This window comes from Grammomys surdaster, unplaced genomic scaffold (genome assembly GCF_004785775.1).
Source record: "Grammomys surdaster isolate TR1022 unplaced genomic scaffold, NIH_TR_1.0 131, whole genome shotgun sequence".
Taxonomy (NCBI): Eukaryota; Metazoa; Chordata; class Mammalia; order Rodentia; family Muridae; genus Grammomys; species Grammomys surdaster.
This window is the reverse complement of record NW_021604589.1, coordinates 4622119-4645820: the sequence shown is the minus strand read 5'-3', so window position 1 is coordinate 4645820 and position 23702 is coordinate 4622119. Positions and strand designations below refer to the sequence as shown.

The 23702-nt window shown below is 41.5% G+C and overlaps 1 protein-coding gene across 1 annotated transcript; it reads left to right on the top strand.

The window, feature by feature from the left end:
- Window positions 1-347: 347 nt before the first annotated feature.
- Window positions 348-22421, top strand: Rab9a (RAB9A, member RAS oncogene family). The gene is made up of 3 exons (XM_028761763.1): window positions 348-673; window positions 16929-16956; window positions 21307-22421. The coding sequence occupies exon 3, from the start codon at window positions 21338-21340 to the stop codon at window positions 21941-21943; it is 606 nt and encodes a 201-aa protein (XP_028617596.1). The 5' UTR covers window positions 348-673; window positions 16929-16956; window positions 21307-21337; the 3' UTR covers window positions 21944-22421.
- The last annotated feature ends 1281 nt before the right edge of the window (window positions 22422-23702 follow it).

The following is a 23702-nucleotide window of genomic DNA, read 5'->3' as shown; positions in this document are numbered from 1 at the left end:
ACAGTTTGCAAACATATTCCTTTTTCATCTACCTGTGTTTTGCTTATTTGCACGTTTTTTAAAATAGTGCAATACTGTTATGTCATAGTACTTACATGATCACTTTCTACTTTAAACTTTAAGAATAACTTATTTCGTGACCACGGTTAGAAGGAATGCAGGCGGGAAGACCAGAGCAGAAGCTAGCACAAAGGAAAACCGCGATTTTGCAAAGCAGTCTGTGAGGAGAGCAGACTCCAGACTTCCTGGCTGTCTTCCTTGGGCCTAATTCCTTGGATCCAAACTAGGGTCTTTGCCTTAGGGTTTGCGGCCTCAGGCCCCGCCCACAGCCCAGACCCCGCCCACAGCTCCTGGCCTGTTGCTATCACATCAGGTCCCGCCCCTCAGCTCCTGGCCCCGCCCTACAGACTAAGGCCCCGCCCCTGATCCGGGCCCTGCTTTACTACTCCAGGCCCTGCCCCCTGACTCAGGCCCCGCCCCGTCGCCCCACTGTCAAGGCCCCGCCCCTCCGCCTTGGCCCCGCCCCAGCCGACCGCCATATTGGTCCTTCTGTCCAAGTCGCTCCCTCTTGGAAGCGCTCTCGTCGCTCCGGAGTCTCTGGCCCTCTTTCTGCCCTGGTTGCGCCCGGCGTGTTGGCGAACAGCTCCCAGGAAGTCCTGTGTGTGTCTGCAAGGTGAGCGGGAGTCATCATTCCATTTGAGGCCCGGCCAGAGCTGGCCAAAGCTGGCCAGAGCTGGTTAAGAGCGCGCACAGCCGGAGCTGAGCAGCCGGAGCTGAGGGCCGCCAGGGCGAGGGGCGAGCTAGATTGGCGCGGGTCTGTAGACTGCTGGGCAACAGGGACAGCTTGTCCCCTAGTCTCCTGATGACTGACGTAGGAAGAAAGATGGGTTTTCACATTCAAGCACGGAAAGAGGAGCACACACCCAACCACTCGGGACACACACACAGCGAGAGCGAGCGAGACACTGACCAGAGAGAAGAGATACCGAGATATTCCTCCTTAAAACATCTCACGAAAGAGATATACCCCAAACACCTGGGAATAGGATGGTGGAACGATGCTCACAGGGACAGTGCAAATACTTGGGTACACACATATACACCAGTCTTTCCCCTAACCACACGGAGGCACCCACACACTCGAGACCAAACCTTGCGCCGGTGTGACTGAGTAATGCTGGGGAAAGCAAGCTTGTGTTATTTGAGTTTGGCGATCTCTGACATACTACCCTTTGACCCACTCAGGTGTGGGAGCTTGGAAGATAAAGCCAGGGCAAAGGCCATGTTGGCGGTTGGGAACATTGTCAGATATCAGATCTGGGCTGAGGTTTCAGAATCGTGTTCCTTTCTTCCTTCCATCTTAGTGAAAAGACCAGACGAGACTTTTAAGTACTGACCAAATGGTTGATGAACATATTATGGTTCTGTTTTGTTTTCTAAGTGATGACACATCCCATGATCATACTTCTTTTGAGGAATAACTTTTCTGCAAGTTTCCAAATTGGCACGTGACCAGTCTTTTCACAGAGTCCTCTTAAAATCAACAGACTGAATTTGGTTTTTGTTTTGTTTTGTTGGTACATGTTTTGTCTTTTTCCTTGCTAGCACCACTGCAATGGAAAATCCCTACACGGCCTGAAATCTCAACTAGAATTGAAGGAAACCCAGGGCTTTCAACTAAGGACTGTTTCTCTTTTTCTTTTCTTTCTTCTTCTTCCATTGCTGGAGACCAAGCCTAGGGCTTTGTGCTTGCTAAGAAAGAGCTGTACCCCTGTGCAAAATTCCCAACTCCTCCCTCAGCTAAGGGACTTAAGTACTCTGTTTTTACTTTGTCTTTTATAATCGTAGATTGAAGTTAACTACTTCTTGCATAGTGCTTCAAGTAACTTAACATATAGGAGTATCGTATCTAAGTGGCAGTGTCTTCTTGCCTTTGAGGTTCTTCAAGTGCATTGTAGTGTTTCCCTGTACTGGAACATTTATGGTTTGGAGGCTTACTTATTTAGAACATTGGGGGAATTTAAGGATATTTATGTTTTATTTTCTGGTTAAAGCAGACAAGCAAAAACCAGGCCATCCATTGTTGGAGAGTAGTAAAATACATTGGTGGTCGTCTCTCTTTTCCAGCCTGATCCTTTTACATTTTACTAGTCAAACTACTTCCATTTTATACTATATTACTCTGGAGGTCTGAAGTTCTTAGTTCTAGCAATTTCTTTTTTCTAACCTCCCTCAGTCCTTTTTTTTTTTTTTTTTTTTTGCCATTTATTGGGAAGTCGTCCTCTGGCTCATACGAGCTCGTTCTGTTTGAGTCAGTACTGTCTGCACCCTTTCATTTTCCTGGTGTTTCCAAAGCAATGGTTCTGTTACAGATGAGAAAGGCTGGTACCCAGGAGGGTTACATTTTGTTTCCAAGGTCACCTAGGGAGTGAGGGAGCAGTGTTGAAATTCAGACATGTTTGTGGGCTTTTTGGAGTAGTAGTTTTACACTGGGAGACAATTTTATCCTCTCAGGGGATATTTGGAAAAAATTTGGAGAAAAAGCATATTTGGTTCATATTCCAGGTCACACTGGGCTTCGAGAGTTCTTTAAGCACAATGTCATTTTACTGTTTAAGATAGCATTTTTATTATTTTAAAAGCTTGCTGGGGGGAAATTCTCTGAGGTTTATGAATGCCTGGTAACAGAATCTCTCTTTTAAAAAACTGGCCTCAGTATTGCTGTTAGGAAGAGGCTGGCATTGAATTCCTGATTCTACTGCCTTAGTCTTCTAAGTTCTGGGATTATAGGGATGTGCTACCACATACAGTTTCAGAACCTTTTTGTTTAAGACAAAAATGACAAAAAACTTTTGAGCTACTACTAGGCACCTCTGCGGGTGACTTAGGAGGTTTGTTTTTCATTCTTCTGTCATCCACAGGTATTTTTTGTGGGGTACAAAGGTGCTGCCCAGAAGGAAGAGTAGTGGCAAAGCTTTTACCTTTCTGAAGCTGGCAGTGGAGTCAACATCATAAGGCCAGGTTCTTATATGGTCCTAGAACAGAATATATTGTTTGGACTGCTTGGCAATAGAGGTCAGGTATCATTTAAGGAAAGAACACATCCACACACAGCACAAAAGTACATGTGTCACGGCATTTCTTTTCTGGATATATTTATGAAGAACAGTGCTGGGTTCGTTAAAGCTTTGTAGTACAGTTAAATTAGGCATGTGTGCCTTTTTATTTATTCATCTATATCTGTTTATTTTGTTTTTTCCAAGACAGGGTTTCTCTGTGTGGCCCTGACAGTTGTGGAAATCATTCTGTAGACCAGGCTGACCTCAAACTCACCAAGATCTTCCTGCCTCTGCTCTGCCTCCTGAGTGCTGAGATTAAAGGCATATGCCACCACTGCCTGGTCCAAATTTTTAAAAATATAATATATTAATATAATAGGGTCTCACTGTGGTTTCAGCTGGCTGTAGACCAGGAGGCTGGCCTGCAACTCAATCCAACTCAGCCCTTTTGCCAGTGTTCTTAACTGCTGAGCCATTTCTCCAGCCTATATAATTTTTCTTTTGGTGTTTTTCAGCCTGTTTTTACCGTACTAGTCTGAGGCCAGGTGTCAGTTATTACTGTTAGGTGAGCCTTTGGCATGAGGGATGGGTGTGTATGTATCAAAAAGTGTTGAATCTCTTGATGATTTCCTGGGAAAGCATTCACATAGTAGGTTTCCTTGTGGGTGTGAGTATATGTGTATGGTATATATGCACATGTGTATCTGGAGGCCAAAGAAGGCTGTGGAGTGTCCAGTTTTATATTCCACCTATATTGCCTTGAGACAGTTTCTCACTGATCCTGAAGCTAGGCTGGTGGTCAGTAAGCTGTAGCAATTCTCCTATCTCTAGCCTTCACTGAATTGCTGGAGTGACCGGTGTTCATGGGACTGTATCTAGCTTTTTCTGTCAGTACTGGAGATTCAAACTCGGTCTTTTGCTTGTAAAGCAAGCTTTCTTATCCATGGAGCCATCTCCTTAGCTCTGTTTCTTTGGATTTTGACCCTGCCATTGCATAGTGTTTTTCTTTGCTAATGAATATAGATTTCTCTACCTCTTACCAGATGCTCTGTTCTATAATGTGTGTGGTGGTGGGGACACTGGAATGTTGAATTTCATATCATACCAGATTGCTTGCACATGCAGTCTAACAAAGGTATACGATTTTTTGTTTGTTTGTTTGTTTTTGTGACCCCCCCTCCAAAGGTCAAGAGGACTTGGTGCCAGGGAGTCTTGCTCAGTCCTTACTTGTCTTGCTGCTCTAGTATAGTTAATTCACCACATTTCTTTCTTTGTAGAAAAATACACTACTCCTTAATGTGTGCAAGAATATATGTATCAGGTAGAGACAGCAAATCATTAGCTGCCACATAATTCTGCCCTGGGCAGTTTGTTGGTTAAGCAGCAGGAGGAAATAAGCCAATTAGAAGTGGTGTCCAATGAGACTAAGTTGAAAGCTATGTAGATAATAAAAGCTAGTTAGTATAAGAAAATAGGGTTTGTGACTACCAGGCCATCCACAGATACCATTTATTAAAGGGTTGATGGGAGAGGAGGAGCTGAAGTCAGAAAATGCCTCAGGGAGTTTGGTGGGAAATCTGGAAGCAAATGAAAGGTCAGGGTACCTGAGGCAGGACACCTGGAGCCGACTAGGTATGTCTGTAGGTAGGTGTGGTTGTGTCAGGCAGGCCTGTGGCAATCCCAAACCTGGTTTGCTTCAGGGTGCCTGGCCTGGTTAGATAACTTGGAGGAAAAATCTGTTTCCCAATGTGACTCTTGGTACTGTACATACTGTGATGTGCTCTGGGTATTTCCACATTCTGGATTTTTCCATTACATTTTGTTAATTTTTGACCCTGATGATTTCAAGCTGTAGAATGTCAGTTGCTTTGGAAACACATACAGGACATCAGGATGTGTCAGTGGTTGTTAAGTAAGGTCTATATGAGGTAGAGGGAGGGTGTTTCAGCAGAGGTGTAGAAGGGAAGCAGGCAGGCCTGGCTTCATACTCCATGGACACAGATTCCAGTTTTGTCGGTCTGAGGCTGAATGTGTTATGTTTGCCAGTGTGTTGACAGGGGCTGGAGACAGCATGGAAGCACTCCAGGCATTCATTCCATGGCCAATCGTTGTTGTTGTTGTTTTCTAAATCTAAGAGTGAAGGGCAGCAAAACAGTATATAAGGTCTCTGAGCTATTTTCATCCCAGGTTTGGGTGATTTGGATTAGGTGTCAGGTATAGAGGTTAAGATAGCTTCTAGGAGGTTGTGTCTCAGAAGCAGCTGTTAGCAGAGTTAGCACCATGTGAAAAGGCCTCACACTTATTTCAACATCTCACTGAGTCGAACTCTAAAAGATAGGAGAGTTGAATGTTTCTAACAGGTCCAAAAAGGCCAGGAATGGCAGTACATGCCTGTAACCCCAGCATTTGGTAGGCAGACAGGGATCAGGACTTCAAGGGCATTGTTGGCAATATAGGAAGTTCTAGACCAGCTTGGGCAATATGAGACCCTGTCTCCAAAATAAAATAATAAAATAAAATAAAATATAAAATAAAATAAAAAAAAATAAAATAAAATATAAAATAAAAAAATAAATAAAATAAAATAAAATCATGTAGCAGTCTCTGGGATGCCATCTTTAGCTTACAGGGTTGCTGTATTCGTGGTTGTATGTTTGATCTGGTAAACTTACCTGGACTACATATATGGTGGAGGAGGAAGTCAAAGAAACTGCTGAGGGGAGGGGGCACACATTGGTGAAAGCAGGCTATTCTGGAATGAACTCTAATTATCTTAAATACAGTTTGAAAAAGAAGTTGTTTTGGAGCAGCAGACAACTGCCATCCTTAAAATCTGCATTTAATTTTTCCTCTGTGATCTTGGGCAAACTTTGTGAACTTTACAAAGTTAAGTCACCAGAAGGAATGCATGCAATGCAGTGTTGAAATTGTGAACTCCCTTGAGCATGGTACCTTACAGATGCCAGCATCTCTGTTTCCTTTAAACATTTTAAGTAGCCTGCCCTACTCCTGTGAAGCCACATAGTGTCTGAACCATAGGATTTGAAGTTGGAGTTTTCCATTAGAGTTTATACAGTTAAGGGTTTAGTGGTAGGGAAACAAGGCGTTAAAGTTAGTTTTAGTTCTCCATCATTCTTTTTAGTAAGTCTGTAAACTTTTTCCCCTGGGCTTGCAGTTGGGGATTGTTGATACTTGGTTGCAGAGCTGGAAGCAGGGGCTGCACAGGCTGTTCTCCATCCCTACTTTGCTACCTCTTTTCTCCCTGTTTTCTTACTGTATGCACTTATTCAGGAAGTTACTGTGCTGTGGTGGTAGGAGGGTATCTGTTCTTTCTCAGGGTTTCAACTTTAAGCCTTTATCTGTCTTGGTGGTTGGGAAAGCTAGGCAGGGCTTTTTCAGTTCTGTGGCCAAGTTTCCTTGTTAGTCATTTTTTCTTGAGTTTCACAGTGCCACAACTATAGTGGTAGCTTTGTAGTTTCTAAATTCTTTTTGTTGTTGTTTTTGAGACAGGGTTTCTCTATGTAACCGAGCTCTGGCTGTTCTGGGACTTGCTTTGTAGACCAGGATGGCTTTGAACTCATATCACAGAGATTGCTAGGAACAGAGGTGTGCACCACCATTACTAGTAAGTTTTGGTGCTGATTTGCATCTAAAATTGTTTTTTCTTGGTGTCTTTTCTGGCTTTGTACTTTTTTTTGAGACTTTTCTGTTAATTGGTGGGAGTGAGGCTACCACTTTTGACCTACCGTGTTTAGGCCAGGGAATGATATTTAATCTTTGTTAACTTTCATCTGTTGAGCTCTGAAGCTTGGGGGATAGTGACTGATCTGCGGGTGGTTTTAAGGGGCTGTGCCTTAGATATTGTAATGGTTAGTGTTGTCAAGTTGACAGAATAGAATCATTTAAGAAATGGGCGTCTGGACATTTCTGCTTAACTAAGGTGGGAGGAGCCCCCACTGTGAGTAGCTCCTTTTATTTTTTTTTTCTGGTTGGGATCCTGAACTGAATAAATGGAGAAAGGGAATCTTTTGCTCCTGATTGTGATGCAGTATGACCAGCCTTTTCAGGTTTTTGTTGCCTTGACTTCCTTACTGTGGTGGTGGATTGTATCCTTTGTCTCCCTGTGTTAATTGTAAAGGCAAAATGTCTTTTTCCCTTAAGTTCATTTGTCAGAGTGTTTATCACAGCAACAGGAAAAAAAGAACTATGACAGATTCTTAATAGATGTTATAGTAAGCAGCAGCTGTTAAGATAGAGCTCTAGAACTTGATATTTGACTCAATAAGATAGTGGCAATAGCTTAGGAAGGAAATAGACACAATTCTTTGTATGATCGAATCAGGTATATGATGAGAGAGAGAGATGTTGGAAAGATACATAACATTCTTTGACATACTGAATTTGAATATCATCATTATAAAGGAGTTGGAAATTCGTGTGTGGCCCTGAGGTGTGAGAAGGTGAAGGTAGACTTTCAGGAATTGCTGGTATTTATAGCCAGTGAGAAGAGGTGTGGACTTCAACCTCAGCAGATTACCTTCTTTGAGGGATTATTAGGAAAGGGAGCCACCTGGCTAAAGGAAGGTGAGGATGTGTAAGAGAAGCAGAGTCTGCTGTCATTAGTCTTAGGGACTATTTTAGGGAACATTTGGGGGATAGAGCTTGGGGGATAGTGACTGATCTGCAGGTGGTTTTAAGGGGCTGTGCCTTAGATATTGTAATGGTTAGTGTTGTCAAGTTGACAGAATAGAATCATTTAAGAAATGGGCCTCTGGACATTTCTGCTTAACTAAGGTTAAGGGAGAGGGGTTATTGTCCTGTAATATAGGTCTCATTCTTGTAATAATGGAGAGTGGCCTGTCCTAAGACTTGAAGGATCCCACCTTGCCTCTGGGCAAATGTGTGGTACTAGAAAGATACTTTGGGAAGAGGGCCTCCATTTTCTTAATTGTTTTTGATAATATGTGATTCTGCTTCTGCAGTTCCGTGGCATGTGCATCTTCAAGGAATTGATATTATCATGGCCACAGGTGGAGGGACTGGTCAGATCAAACAAAACCAAAACCTTCATTCTTTCTGTTCACTTTAGGGCCCTGTATACCTGAAGGCTCTCATGTGAGCATTGAGAAGACACTGGATTGGCTAGTGCTCATTTTGATGACCTGCTGATGTTTCAGGGAAGGGAGGTGTGTGACTCTATAGAGACTTAAGTCTGGTGTGGTGGCAGATGGGGAATTGACAGTGAAGGGTAGAGTTAAGTCCAGGCTTTCCTGTGAGAAGTATGCAATCCAGCATCTCAGTAGGACTAAACTGGAGTGCTGCTTATGGACAGGTGTCACTTACATCCTGTAAACAGAACTTTGTGAAGGGCTACTTGCAGTGTCTGCCATTGGAGTGGTGACAACCTCTCTGTATGTAGGATGGAATCTCTCTCTCTCTCTCTCTCTCTCTCTCTCTCTCTCTCTCTCTCACACACACACACACACACACACACACACACACACACTCATCATTAGTCAGCAACCAAGAGTGGGCTCATGCCTCTTAAGTTTCTTGGTGTCAAAGCTCAGAGGTAGTGTTTTAAAAGACAAAATCACAAAGTCCATAACTCAAAGTTAGATGAGGGTCAGAGTAACCTTGAAACACTTGATTCTGGCAGAACATAGTGCATATTTCAGACATAACAATTATTTTTGACTTACAACTTCAGTTAGTTTAGTTTACATTAATTCTTTTATTCCAACACTTGGGAGGCAGAGGTAGGCAAGTCTCTTGAGTTTGAGGTCAGCCTGGTCTACACAGTTCCAGGCCAACCAAGGCCATAGTGACATTCTGTCCTTAAAAATTACTGAAAATTAAAAAAATACTAAGTGCCCTTTACAGGTAGATTTATGTTTGCACCTCACAAAGAACAAAACATTTTATCCCCACTTCTGGGTTTCAGTAGTTTGCCATGAGTAAAGGTGTTCACTGAACTCTCTTAGTTTATGGCCAAACTTAATACACAGAAGACTCGTGAGTGATGGGAGGAGGAGGAAATAGTGGTACTGAATAAAGATGAAAAGTTGGAAAGGTGTTGGAGACACATAAACTGATCACATGTGATGTAGAAATGACACAGACAGGCATTGCTTTATTTTTAAATTTTTTAAAAAAATTAAAGCTGGCCGAAAGCTGGCCGGGCGGTGGTGGCGCATGCCTTTAATCCCAGCACTTGGGAGGCAGAGGCAGGCGGATTTCTGAGTTGGAGGCCAAGCCTGGTGGTCTACAGAGTGAGTTCCAGGACAGCCAGGGCTACACAGAGAAACCCTGTCTTGAAAAAACAAACAAAAAAAAAAAACAAAAAAAAATTAAAGCTGAGTCTCACTGTGAAGCTTGGGCTGTCCTGAAATTCTTCGTGTAGACCAGGCTAGCCTCAAACTTACAGAGGTCTGTCTCGCCTCTGCCTTCCCATATGTATATTACCATGCCTAACTTCGTTGATCATTTTTGAGGGACTTTTAAGACTGATGACAAGCCTTTAATCTCAGCACTCAGGAGGCACAGGCAAGCAGATCTCTGAGTTTAAGGCCAGCCTGTTCTACAGGGCAAGTTCCAGGACAGCCAGGGCTATACAGGGAAACTGTGTCTTGAGAAAAAGCAAGCAAACAAAAAAAGACTGATGACAGCAGTTGGTTACTTGCACATGACAGGCATAGGACTGAGCCATCTTAGACCTCAGAAGAACCTCCCTCCTCTCACCAAGGCTGAAGAGCTTAGGTAGTTAAATAGTTGTTGGAGGAAGGAGAGTCATACTTTACTGGTAAGTTGCCCTTTCTTAAATAAATAACCCTCTATCCGTGCTCATTTAGGCAACACTGATTAAATGAAGTAGGCTTCAGGAAGGGAGGGAGGGAGGGAGGGAGGGAGGGAGGGAGGGAGGGAGGGAGGGAGGGAAGAGAGAGAGGCATCAGGTGTGTGTGGGGTATGATCAAAGTGGTATCAGTATGTGATATAAAGATGAAAAGAAACCTAATGAAACCTGAGGCCGGAGCAATAGCTTGGTTGGTAAAGTGCTTACCTTACAAGCATGAGGACCTGAGTTTGATTCTCAAACCTAGTCAAAATGTAGAAAATGACAGACAGTCAAAAGTGCCAGGCATTTGTAATCCCAGCACTAGGGAGGTAGAGACAGGAGGAAGGATCCCTGGGGCTCTCTGGCCAGCCAGACTGGTTGGCTTTAGGCCAGTGAGAAGACCCCCGTCTCACATGAGGTGGATGTCACCCAAGATTGTTCTGTGTCTTTCACATGCAGTGACTGCACACACTCCTGCATACATACAGGACTACAACATACCAGACCACAACTCTAGTGAAAGTGCTTTTAGTCTTTCCAGTATGAAGCTCACACATACAGGTTCCTGTTAAACTGTTATATTCATCTGAGCCTACTTGGGATTCTAGGGGGTTACCGGCCTCATGTTCATTCACTGTGCTGTAGACCTCTATTGTCTGATACAGTAGCCATTAGTGTTATGAAATGCTTTAATTAAAATGAAGTACAAATAAAAATTCAGTTAAGCAGACTAACCACATTTCAGATGTTCGTTGGCCACTTGTGGTTCACTGAGCATTTCTAGCAGTACACAAAGCTCTGAATTATCTACTAGTTAGTTGCTTAATTGACTCTTTTATCCTTCTACCATACCTAACTACAGAAATGTTCTTTTTCATGAAAAACTAATTTTTAAATCAAATTAGATGCTTCATTTCCCAGAAAGAGTACTCGAAGTGAGTTATTTAAATAGAGTGTGTGCTTTGTCAGTGATAGTTTGGTTTGGTTTATTTATGGTTTGATTTCTAGTCTTTTGTTGTTTTAGTTTACCTTTCCTATTTGTGAGGCAGCACTTAGTGCTACATAATCCAGTTCACCTGGTCAAATCTTGAGCCTCAAGTTGGCCTGTTGTTGTGGTATTTTCCTTAGTTCTGGTTTGTTTGTTTGTTTGTTTTTGGTTGTTTTGTTATCTTTTTTGCTATAGAGCTAGCACCCTTTAGACTCCCATTCCTTCCTTTCTCTCCCCTCCCCTCTCCCCTTCTTTTATTCTTCTCTCCCCTCCCCTCTTCCTCCTCTGCTCTCTCCTTTCCCCTCCCCTCTTCTTTCCCTTTCCCTCCCCTCCCCATTAGATCTTACTATTGTAGCCCAGGCTGGCCTTGAACTTGTGATCTTCCTATCTTTGGAAATTTATAAGCATGTACCACCCCTGTCCTGTCTAAAACTCAGCTTCTTAAGCTATGCAAGTAATTAAATGGTAGCTATGTCTCTAATTAGGACATTCTGGGTGAATGAATGCAAAAGGACCTGTGAATTTGAGGAGGGAAAAGAACCTTCTTAAATTTAAATCAGGAGTGATAAGTTCAATTAAAAATTTCAGGAGTGAGAAGTTGCAAAGGGACAGTCTGAAATGTGTTTCTGAAGTTTTGAGGAGATCGCTTACCAAAGGGAGCCTGCTCTCCCTCTAGTATCTATCTTATTAAAGGACTGTGCTAGTTTTTCAGCATGTACATGCCCACTTCTTGCTAATTTCAGTCAATAGTACTAATTCTCATTAGAATTACAAGAACCATTTTCCCCACATATTTTAATGGATATCAAAAATAGGAGGGAGAATTTACATGTTAAGTACAGAGAGAAATAGAATAATAGAATAACAAAAATAACGGAGAATGCTTTATTTTAGCATTTATTTGCATTTCACCATGTGCAGAGCATTTTACTCAATGTGGCAGACAAAAATAGGACATAAGAATTCTCATCTTGGGGTTTCTATTGCTGTGATAAAATACCATGACCATAAACAACTGGGGTTGAAAACTTAATCTACCTATCACTGCCAACTTCCCCATCTACCTCCATACCAGATTAACTCTCAGTGGAGTCACTTTTGTTTACAAGTCTCAGGTCACACTCCATTGAGGGGAGTCAGAGCAGGAACCCAGAGGCAGGAACTGATACAAAAGCTTGCACCCCATGGCTTGCTCAGCCTACTTTCTTAGCCAGGACTACCAGCACAAGGGTGGCACATCCCACAGTGAATTGTGTTCTCCCACATCAGTCACCAATCACGAAAACATACAACATGCTTGTCCACAAGGCCGATCTAGAGGGATCATTTTGTCAATTGAAGGGTCCCCTCTTTGAAAATGACTCTAGCTTATGTCCAGTTGACATAAAACTAGCCACCACATGACTGGATGACATATGTGTTGTGTTCCTCCCAGGGAGTTGACATTGTAACAAGGAAACAGGCACATACAACTTGGAGCATGTAAGCAGGTGGATATGAGTGAAGGCAAGAATGATGGGAGAGAGGGAGCGTTGGTACCTCCTGTCTAAGGTGGTCTGAGCTGGGGCTCGATGGCTGCTTTGTACTATTGTGGTGGGACGGTGCTTCCTGGACCAAGGTTACATACAGCCCATGCAAAGATGGGGGATCCACTGAAGTTACAGATAGCTTTCGGTGGGAGTGGGCAGTGAGTTCTGCAGATACTGGGACAAACTTGGGAGGTAGATAGCAGTATGTGCTCTTAACTTCTGAGCTCTCTCTCCAACTTCCCTGGTTAGCTAAGTGATTTCCACTTGCTCAGCTAAACTTTTTCTTTACTTTTTTTTAAACAAAAGTTTGCAGGGCAGTGGTAACACATGCCTTTAATCCCAGCACTCAGGAAGCAGAGGCAGGCAGATCTCTGAGTTTGAGGCCAACCTGATCCACAGAGTTCCAGGACAGCCAAGGCTACACAGAGAAACCCTGTCTTGAAATAATAATTTTTCTTCTTTTTTGGAGAAGTTGGTTTTATATATATAGTTTGTCTCAAGTTGATAATCAAGAAGAAAAATATGGGATATTCTTATAATACTGTGTACTACATCTTTGTGAATAGTAAATGTTTTAAACTAACATTTTTATTAGAAGGCATGGAAGACATGTTGACTACTAAAGCCTGAATGGAAATGTTAGGAGCATAGCTTAAGTGGTTTAGTTAGAATTGGAAGTATTGGAAGAATTGGAAGTATTCGAGAGAGGTGAGGTCTAGCTGCATTGGCTAGTGGGTTTAAGAGTTAGCCAGATACCAAAAAAGGGGTGGGTATGGAGGCAAGCAACAAAAAGCTGGAAGTCTAATGGTAAACATCTTACTGAAGAATCAAACAAGACAAGCACCTCAGTTTTGGTATCTCTGACCAGCTGACACCATTGGTAGTGTGACAGATCATAAGGTAGCCATCCTAGCTCTACTTGATATCTTCGTCAACTCCTTGATTCTGTGGCAGTCAGTTACTTTTCTGGGCGCTATCTCACCGAGGCTTCTACTGCTGAAGGTATCTCAGTGGCTTTCTTCAATCCTAGTGTGTAGGCAGAAATCCTTCCAGTGGCTTCTGAAGACCCTGACTACTTATGATTCCCTACCTCCAGTCCCTGCTTCCTAGTAAACTTAGTTCTTCACCTGCCTCAGGGTCTCCCAGTTCATGCTGGCATCAGGGTTCCTTGGCAGAGACTTGGAATGTGTTTGTCCATTGCACTTTTATTTTCTCAGTCTCCTATTTTAACCTGCTTCCCTGAATGAGGTAACCCTCTGCCTTGGAGCCAGATACTAGTTAAGGCTGCTTCCTAAGGGTTGGAACATACCACAACTGGAAATGGACGTTCAGGCTTTCATCAACACTGGGTAACAACCTAGTTTCCCTCTGGTCCTGGCAGGTACTTTTTACCTTACCTGAAGCTTAGCAGTTAAAGTAGTTGGCTTGAGTTTGGGGGAACATGTATGTAAAGTCCTGATGGTGGCTGGCATCACATACTGCTCTGTGTCATTCTGGCAGGCAAGGCCACTTGCTACTGTTACTAAGGGAGCCGCACATTTGTACATTGTACCTCTGACTTACTAGGGGAAATGGTGGACAGGGTGCCCTGTTAATATTCCAAATGGTTTTTCAACTGAGTGTGAGTAGTTGTACTCTGTTCTATGTGCCTCTCATTTTGTAGGACCTGCTACAGTTATGACTTTATGTAGTGTTCCCCTTGGGGAAGAACTGTGTAGTTTGCATTGTTAATATGTGGCACACAGTAGGTGCTATCTAAATATGCATTGGAAAGCTGCTTATGCCTATTTTATGAAACTGGAGGCTTCTATGGAGATTCTGAGAGCTGTAGACATTTGACTCATGATACTTTTTAAATACAACACACTTGGTTGGGGATGTGGTAGGGCCTTTCCTAGCATGCAGGGAGCCCTGGATTTGATTCCAGGCACCTTATAAAACTGGGCATGGTGATGCATCCCTATAATCTTGACATTCAGGAGGTAGAGACAAGAGGTTTTAGACTTTGAAACTCATCTTTAGCTAAGCATTGAGGTTGATGCCACCCTGTGCTATAGGGGGCACTGTCTTATAAAATTCAACAGCAACAAAGCCCCAGAGCATACTCAGACATACTTTATGTTATATATTGGCAGATTAGCCTAGTTGTGTTGAATTAACTTGTTCTTTTGCAGATCTTGGAATAAACGAGCAAACAAAAAGCGTACTGCTTCCACTAGCTTATTTTCTTTATAAATGCAATAACAACAGTAAACTCTCAAAAAACAAAAAACAACCAACCAACCCAGCAGTTGTATTTGAAGTACCCCAGTAGCTGGGCTTTGGTGTATTTTTCCATATTAATAGCTTAACTATTTTACTAGCTGTGAGGTCTTGTATCATATATAACCTCTCTCAATCCTATTGGCAGTAATAGGAAAAGTTATGTCTTAAATAATTTATTACTGTGAAGACACAACATGACTAAGGCAACTTATAAAAGAAAGTACTTATTTTGGGGGTTGCTTACCGTTTCAGAAAGTGAGTGTATGACCATCGTGGTGAGGAACGTGGTAGCAGACAGGCAGGCATGGCACTGGAGCAGTAGCTGAGAGCTTATATCTGATTCATAAGCAGAGAAAGAGAGTGAGACTAACTGAAATGGCTGGGCTTTTGAAACCTCAAAACCCACCTCAGTAATATACCTCCTCCCACAAGGCCACACCTCCCCAAACCTTACCAAACAGTTCTACCTACTGGGACTAAGCATTCAAACATGTGAGCCTGTGGGGGCCCGCTCTCATTCAAACCACCACAGGTAAGGAACATGAGGAGTGAATGTCAGTCACAGGGCTCCTTAATCCTAAATGCAGCATTTAAAAAAAATCTGTTTAAATTATTAAATGTGTAAATTAAGGACTTCTATATGTAAGTTTCACAAAAATGTTCTTTCTTTAAAACAGGGTGATGGGGGGGGTGTTGCTGAAGAGATGGGTCATTGTATAAGAGCCCCTGCTGCTCTTCTGGAGGACCTGAGTTCAGTTTCTAGCATCCGTGTCAGGTGTCTCACAACTGCCTATAATTCTGCTGTGGCCTGGTGGAGTTGGTGGGATTTCCTTTTCTGGCTTCTGCCATCACTCCCCCCACCCCCCACCCCCCACCCCCAACAGCATACACTCACAAAACACAAACACGCACGCACGCGCGCACACACACACACACACAAATAGTAAAACAGTTTTAAAAGATGGTGGGGGGGGAGGATGAATTGGCTCTTTAATGAAGGGATGTGGATATAATTTGTTCTGTTTCTAGTGGTTTCTGAAATTTGATTATTAAAAAAATTGCTTTTAAAGAACCTGTCTATAATCCACCCCTTGCAGACTTCATATCCTCATTCCACAGAAAGTTCCTACACTCTTCTAATGAGCCTGGCACTGGTGAAGCACCTGTGTGCAGATGGCACAGTAAATGTTCCAACAGCCTCTTGGATGTAGATACTGCTGTCCATTCTGTTCCCATGCAGTTTCAGGATATTAAGTTCATCCACCCTTGGGCTGGGCCCCTGGCTTAGTTGGTACTAGGAACATGCTTTTCCTGCTGACACTGCCTTCATTCATGCATAGAAGACTTTGCAGGGAGAGCCTTAGGCCTGAGCAACTGGGGAGCCAAAGCAAATAGTCTTATGCATGAATCAGAGTCAGCAGGGAGCACATGTTCTCAGGATCATTGGTGCCCCTCTCTCCCTCAGATCCTCTAGTTTCCCTGTGTTATCCTTATTTCATTGACTGGGGCATGGTTATTCTCAGCCACCCAAAATTTGGGCATGCATAATTCCCAGTATAATTTTATAGCTGTGCCTATATGTGAATGTTAGAAAAGAGGGTGGGCAGGTAAAAATTTTGACAAAGGAAAAATAATGATAAAAATATAGAATTTGATTTAGGGCTGTTTTTAGGCTGAGATAGATTATAGATAGCACTTAGATTATTTAATTAAAAATAAAGATGTAGGGCTGTAGAGATGGCGCAGCAGTTAGAGCACCGACTGCTCTTCCAGAGGTCCTGAGTTCAATTCCCAGCAACCACATGGTGGCTCACAACCATCTGTAATGAGATCTGATGCCCTCTCCTGGTGTGTCTGAAGAGAACAATGGTGTACTCATATACATAAAATGAATAAGTAAATCTTAAAACAAAAATAAAGATGTAGTTGCATGATTTTTTTTTAACATTTAATTATTTTTACACTTAAAATGATGAAAATAGGCACAGGCCTGCAATCCTAGATACTCTGGAGATTGAGGTAGGAGAACTGAAAATTCAAGGCCTGGCTACAGAGCAAGTTCAAGGCTTGCTTGGGCAACTTATTAAGTCCCTATCTCAAAATTAGAAGTAATAAAAGGGCTGGAGTTATATAATTCATTGGTAGAGCTTGCCTAGCATACACAAGGCATTAGGTTCAACCAATAATATCATAGAAAAAATCATCAAAACAAATGCATATCACTAATGTGAACATTTTGATTTTCTTTGCAGATAATGATGTTTGAACTGAACTACTAAGGTAAGGTTCATGACCTGTATATTATGATTTTTAAAATTCAGATGTTTTTATTTGTAGAACTTAGCTGTATTGAATGTTAAACTTGATGAAAATTATTGCTTTTAGACAATCTTGTCAACTGTGGAATGTCAGAGTTCATATGTTTTTAGCTCAATTTTAAAAGTTCTTTAGCTTATACTAAAGATATCTCAAAGGTTGAACTGCCTTTAGAAAAGAATAGAGGGGCTCAGTGGTTAAGAGTGTTTTGTACTTTAGCAGTTTGGTTCCCAGCATACCCATGTTATAAGCAGCTCAGAACTGCCTGTAACTCTAGCTCCAGGGACTATAATGCTTTCTTTAGGCCTCCACACATGTCACATACACACATCTACATAAAGAAAGAAATAAAACAGGAAACATTTTTATGTCTATAAGCGTGCTGTGATTATGTTATTGAGTTGACTGAATGAAGCTGGCTTCTCTTAAATGTTAACTGGGAATTAAGATAGTTTATATTATTCATTGTAACAGCATGTATATTTGTGTACAACTCTAAGCTTAGAATCAAAGAGATGAGCCGGGCGGTGGTGGCACACGCCTTTAATCCTAGCACTTGGGAGGTAGAGGCAGGCAGATTTCTGAGTTCGAGGCCAGCCTGGTCTACAGAGTGAGTTCCAGGACAGCCAGGGCTATACAGAGAAACCCTGTCTCGAAAAACCAAAAAAAAAAAAAAAAAAGGCCTGCCTCAAAAAAAGGGGCTGGAGAGATGGCTCAGCGGTTAAGAGCACTGACTGCTCTTCCAGAGGTCCTGAGTTCAAATCCCAGCAACCACATGGCGGCTCACGACCACCCATAATGAGATTCGATGCCCTCTTCTGGTGTGTCTGAAGACAGCTACAGTGTACTCATAAATAAGATAATAAATCTATAAAAAAAAGAATCAAAGAGATGCTCATGTGTGGTAATAATGTTAGCAAAAGCCCATATGGTCCCAAGTAGCAATGTCTTGTCTGGGAGGCCTCAGCCAGTAAATGTGCATGACAAAAATATTACCTAGTGTGTGGAATTCACACATGTCAAATTTCTTTTAAAACGTCACAAAGCAGAAAATTCCACATAATTGGGACAAAAAAAAAGATTAAAATACCATGATAAGATCATGTATCTCACAATTTCTAAAACAAATTGGTAGATAAGTGGGGTATGATCTAGTTTATAACCTGATTTAACATCTTTAAAAGTCAGTGATATATAATGAAGCCTTGTGTCTGTTCAGGTAATTTTATTAGTTGACTTAAAATGATAAATTTGATAGGCTACAATTAATATACATCTGTTTTCTTCCTACACAGATCATGGAACTTTGGTGTTTCTGTCAGTTAAAAACTGACAAGAACAACAAGGGATTAATAGGGGTTGATGGGAAGGCCTTCCCAGTAGAGGCAGTGACAAAGCTGAAGAGGTCTTAAGGGCACAGCCATGAGTTTGGTTTGGGAGTAGAGGCTGCACTAGCTGAGGGAACAACATCTTACATATATAGAAGAGCATGTTTTTGTACATACATACATACATACATGCATGCATGCATGCATGCACGAACGGAGGCAGAAATAACCATGTCCAGAATGCATCTGTGACAGCTTGTGAAAGTTGGAAAGCCTGGTGCTCACTGCACAGTCTACAGGCAACTCAACAGGTTGAGGAGCGTCTATTCCTGGTGGCTCAGTGTATTTAAGTCTTTTCTAGGCAGCCCAATCACTCTTTTGTTTCTTCTAAGGCAGTAGTTCTCAACCTTCCTAGTGTTGCAACACCTTAATACAGTTTCTCATGTTGTGGTGACCCCAACCATACAATTATTTAGATTCTACTTTATAACTGTAATTTTGCTACTGTTATGAATCCTGATGTAAATATCTGATATGCAGGTGGACTTAGATGACCCCTGTGAAAGGGTAGTTCCACTGCAGAAGGGATTATGACCCTCAGCTTGAGAACCATTGGTCTCTTCTTCGAGGTGGCTGGGCTAGTCTGAGTCTTATTTGTCTCTTGGCTTGTAGGAGAGTAACTCTCAGCCATCTTTATTAATTATATACTCTTGGGGACGGAGGGGCCCAGTGAATCTGCTCGGCTTCACGGACTTCCTAATCTATTTTGAGTTGTTTACTTCTTGTCTTAATGAGCTTCCTGGGGTGTTTCACCACCCTGTAAATACTATACCTTAAGAGTCCCTCCAAAATGGTAGATTTAAATCTGGAAGGAAACTATTACACAGCATTTGTGGTAGGATGGCCAAGTCAAAGTTGAGTTTTGTTCTTCAAGCCTGGACAATAAACCATTGAATAATTTTAATAGTTTTGGGTAAGTTTCAGATGCTTCCCCTGTGTTGAAATACAGCATGCAGGGTCACATTCTGACAAATGTATCATTACATGATTTCAGTGCAGTTTGAACATCTTCCAGGGTGCTTACATAAACCTAGGTGGGGTTGATCAGTTACTTGCCAGGGCCTCTTGATAAAATTGGGAAGCATAAGATGTGAGGCTTGCTTATTGGTTTCAACCTTGTGCTTCCCTTGCCACTATCTCTTGAATGCTGGGATTATAGATTTGTATGACCATACCCAGTTGTTTATCATTTTTTTATCCTGTTTTCCTGCTAACTTGATTTCTCACTATCTAAGCTGCTGTGGGTTCTCACCAGAACATATATGTAGAAATGCACAATTCTTGTATACTACAGAAATTTTCAGTAATACTGGATACCTTCACATACATAACAAACAAATAATGTCAATTGCATTGGTTATAGAAATTCATCCTAGTAGATAAAGCAATTATTCATTTCTTTACTATTTTCCCACTGTGGAAGTCAACAATATCCACTTTGATGATAGAGCTAACGAATATTTTTACTTAGAATTCTGTTGTCCCGTATAGCTAGAGGCTTTTTAAATGTGGTCATTTAAATTAGTTGAAATTAAATTAATGGGGCCAGAAGTATAGTTCAGTGAAGGACATTTTAATGCTTTGTATACGCAAGGCCCAATTCCCAGCACCTAAATTCATTAATTCAGTTTAGTTCCTGGCTTACCAAGTGCTCAGCAGCTACATAGAGCTAGTGAGTACCATGTTGGACATTTACATCACTACAGAAAAATTGCTCAGACAGTGCTGATGTAAAACTTTGTCCTTCATAAATTTTAATATACATAAAATAGAAACTTGTTTTTAAATATTGACATTTTAGATAATTTAGAAAAATAGAAAGGTGAATAGGAGTTATAGAGCAAATAGGAGTTACCTTAGATTGATAATTGGTTAAAGATAAGGTTAGGTTTTCTACCTGCAGGTTTTATGTATGTTTGGAATTTTTTTATAATGAAAATTAAAGTGTCAAGTAGGTACAGTGCTCAATCACATCAGCACTCAGAAGTAGCTAGCCATTAGTCATAGGTGGCAGAAGTATCACCCCTACAGACTGGCTCCTATAGTGTAGGAAAGTTTTTAAATCCTGCCCTTGGACTTCTTTAAAGGATATGCATAATAGCACATTTTCACTTAAGATTGATTTCATTCTACTGCAAACATATAGGTGGGGGCAGGAGAGATGGCTCACTTGCTAAAGTGCTTGCTCTCCAAGCATGAGAAGCTGAATTGGGATTTCCAGTACCTGTGTGAAATGCTGGCTGGGGAAATGTACCTATAATGCCAGCACTGGTGAGGAGGATGTCTGGTTTGCTGGCCATCTGGCCTAGCAAAATCAGTGAAGCTTCTGGTGAGAGACCTTGTCTCAACCTCCCAGCTCCCTGACCAATAATAAAAAGGTGGAAGACATTTGACACTGGCCAGTTTTTCATGCATGCTTATTTGTGTGTGCCCACTTATGTGTGCATACACACACATGGGGGGTGGAGGAGGGAGAGAGCGAGTGCACATGGGCACATATTTGGTAAAAGTTGGAGCAGCCCAACTGAGTCTTTGGAGAAGAATATTCTTTTATATGAAAAATTCCATAGCTGCTGACACTGACCTGAGCAATAGAATTCCCAGTGAAGACAATAAACTTTGTACTGTGCTTGCTTGCTTTTTATTTGTTAGTTGAATTTGTTAGTTGCATACCTTTGACTTTCCTATCAGTAGTGCCTATATCTGAAGTAAGAAGAAAAGAGACAGGAAAGGAATATCTCCTGTCAGTGAACTGGGGATTGAAGGGCTGTTTTAAGTTGTTAAATTTCATTATTTAGGTAGTCCCTTTGCAAAGTGGAACCAGCTCTATGTGTTTTTATTTTACTTAAATATTGACTTTATTAGAATTGTGTGGATTGCACCAGTATAAAGGTATGTAATGTTACCTTTTTATTTTTATTTACAGGATTCTGAAATCAAAACTTAGTAACTTAATAATGGCAGGAAAATCGTCTCTTTTTAAAATAATTCTTCTTGGAGATGGTGGAGTTGGCAAGAGTTCTCTTATGAACAGATATGTAACCAATAAATTTGATTCCCAGCTCTTCCACACAATAGGTGTGGAATTTTTAAATAAAGATTTGGAGGTGGATGGACATTTTGTTACCATGCAGATTTGGGACACAGCTGGTCAAGAACGATTCCGAAGCCTGAGGACACCATTTTACCGAGGTTCTGACTGTTGCCTGCTTACATTTAGCGTTGATGATTCACAAAGCTTCCAGAATCTGAGCAACTGGAAGAAAGAGTTCATATATTATGCAGATGTGAAAGAGCCTGAAAGCTTTCCTTTTGTGATTTTGGGCAACAAGACTGACATAAAAGAACGGCAGGTGTCTACAGAAGAAGCCCAAGCCTGGTGCAAGGACAACGGCGACTATCCTTACTTTGAAACGAGTGCAAAAGATTCCACCAATGTTGCTGCTGCCTTTGAAGAGGCAGTTCGAAGAATTCTGGCTACGGAAGATAGGTCAGAGCACCTGATTCAAACAGACACAGTCAATCTGCACCGAAAGCCCAAGCCAAACTCATCTTGCTGTTGATGGCATTAAAGGGATAGTTGGTGCATTTTAACCAACACACACACACACACACACACACACACACACACACACACACACACACACGGAGAACAAAATTAGTATGCAGAAGAGTTCATCTACTAATAAAATTCAATTAACACATATTGTTGCCTCATTAGTTGGTGGGAGAAGGGACACACTCATTCTGGAGTAATCTTATTTACTCAGTAATGGCACGTTACATTTATAAATTGTAATGGTTGTCTAATGTTTCCTTAAATTAAAATGTTAGTGCTAATAAGATGACCAAGAATTGACTTAACTGTAATTCGGACAAAAACCCTGACTATTCTAGAAGTACACTTAGATTGTTTTGCCCCACAAGAAAATGGAGAATTACTTTTATATGTGTATATTTTTATGTAATTAGCATTCTATTCTTGGTCGAGCAAAGTAAATTCCTACATCAATACTATTAAAGATTAAAATCTAATGCATTTCTTTATGTTGCAATGCTTTTTGATTTGATTACCTCATCTCTTTAAGATGATTTAACTTTTCTTATTCAGTCTACAGATTAGAATCTATCTCAATTGTGTGGCCCATATGTTCCCCCTTTCCAACAAAGAGCTAGCTATATGAATTTTCATTTCCTTTTCCAAGATTGAATCTCGTATATTCCAGGTTGACTTAGAGGTCTTACCTCCCCATGTCCCAAGTTAGGGATTACAGGCATGAGCCTGTGCTGCCATGTCTAATGCATGGCTGGTGGGCTGTATCTTCAGCCCAACACTGTACTTTCTGAGAAGGTAATAAAGACCTCTATTTACACAGGTATTTCCATAGTACCTTCTCTACCACTATTCAGTGATTTGTTCTCAAAATTTTTATCCTAAAAAGACAACTTTCAGCAATGACCTTTGTTTTAAAGAGTTACTATTGCTGTGATGGAATACCATGACCAAAAAGCACCTTGGGGAGGAAAGGGGTTTTTTGGTTTGCACTTCCACATCATTGTTTATCATCAAAGGCAGTCAGGACAGGAACTCTTAAACAAGGAAGGAACCTGAAGGCAAGAGTTGATGCAGAGGCCATGGAGGAGTGCCTGGCTTGCTCAACCTGATTTGGTATAGAACCCAGGACTACCAGCCTAGGGGTTACCTACAATGGGCTGAGCCCTCCACCCTGATCGTAATGAGGCATTTTCTCAAGTGAGGTTCCCTCCTCTCATAAATTGTCTCATGAGTTGATTTTATATGTGGTGTAACAACATGCCTGTCCTGTGGAAGAAAATAAGTCTAGACTGACTGCCGTTATAATATGGATGAGACCCTCCCTTCCCTCGGATTATTAAGGATATACTGGAGCAGGAGAGTGAATTGCTAGGCTGGGGATGGGAGTGGATAGAATGTGGAGAACTAGTGTCTCTCCTGATGGCATCCATTGGAACTGGGAGGAAACATTATTGCAGTAAGCTAAAAAGATTTTTAAAGTAATTTCCTAACTAATACAAGGGACAGTTTTTGTCATATGGGAACATTTTAAATTTGGGGCAATTCAAACTCATGTATGGATATATGGATATATTGGGTACAGCTCTCATCCAATCATCTGAGGAAATAAAACCATCATTTATAGGTTATTAAGAAAGACATACTAGGGAAGAAGGCCTTGGGCTGAAGAGGTTTTAGATTAGGGGGTGGAGTACAAAGGAGCCACAGGTATTGAGCCTAGAGGCTGGCATCCACTTTGATATGCTAATAGGAAGCACAGCCATTCT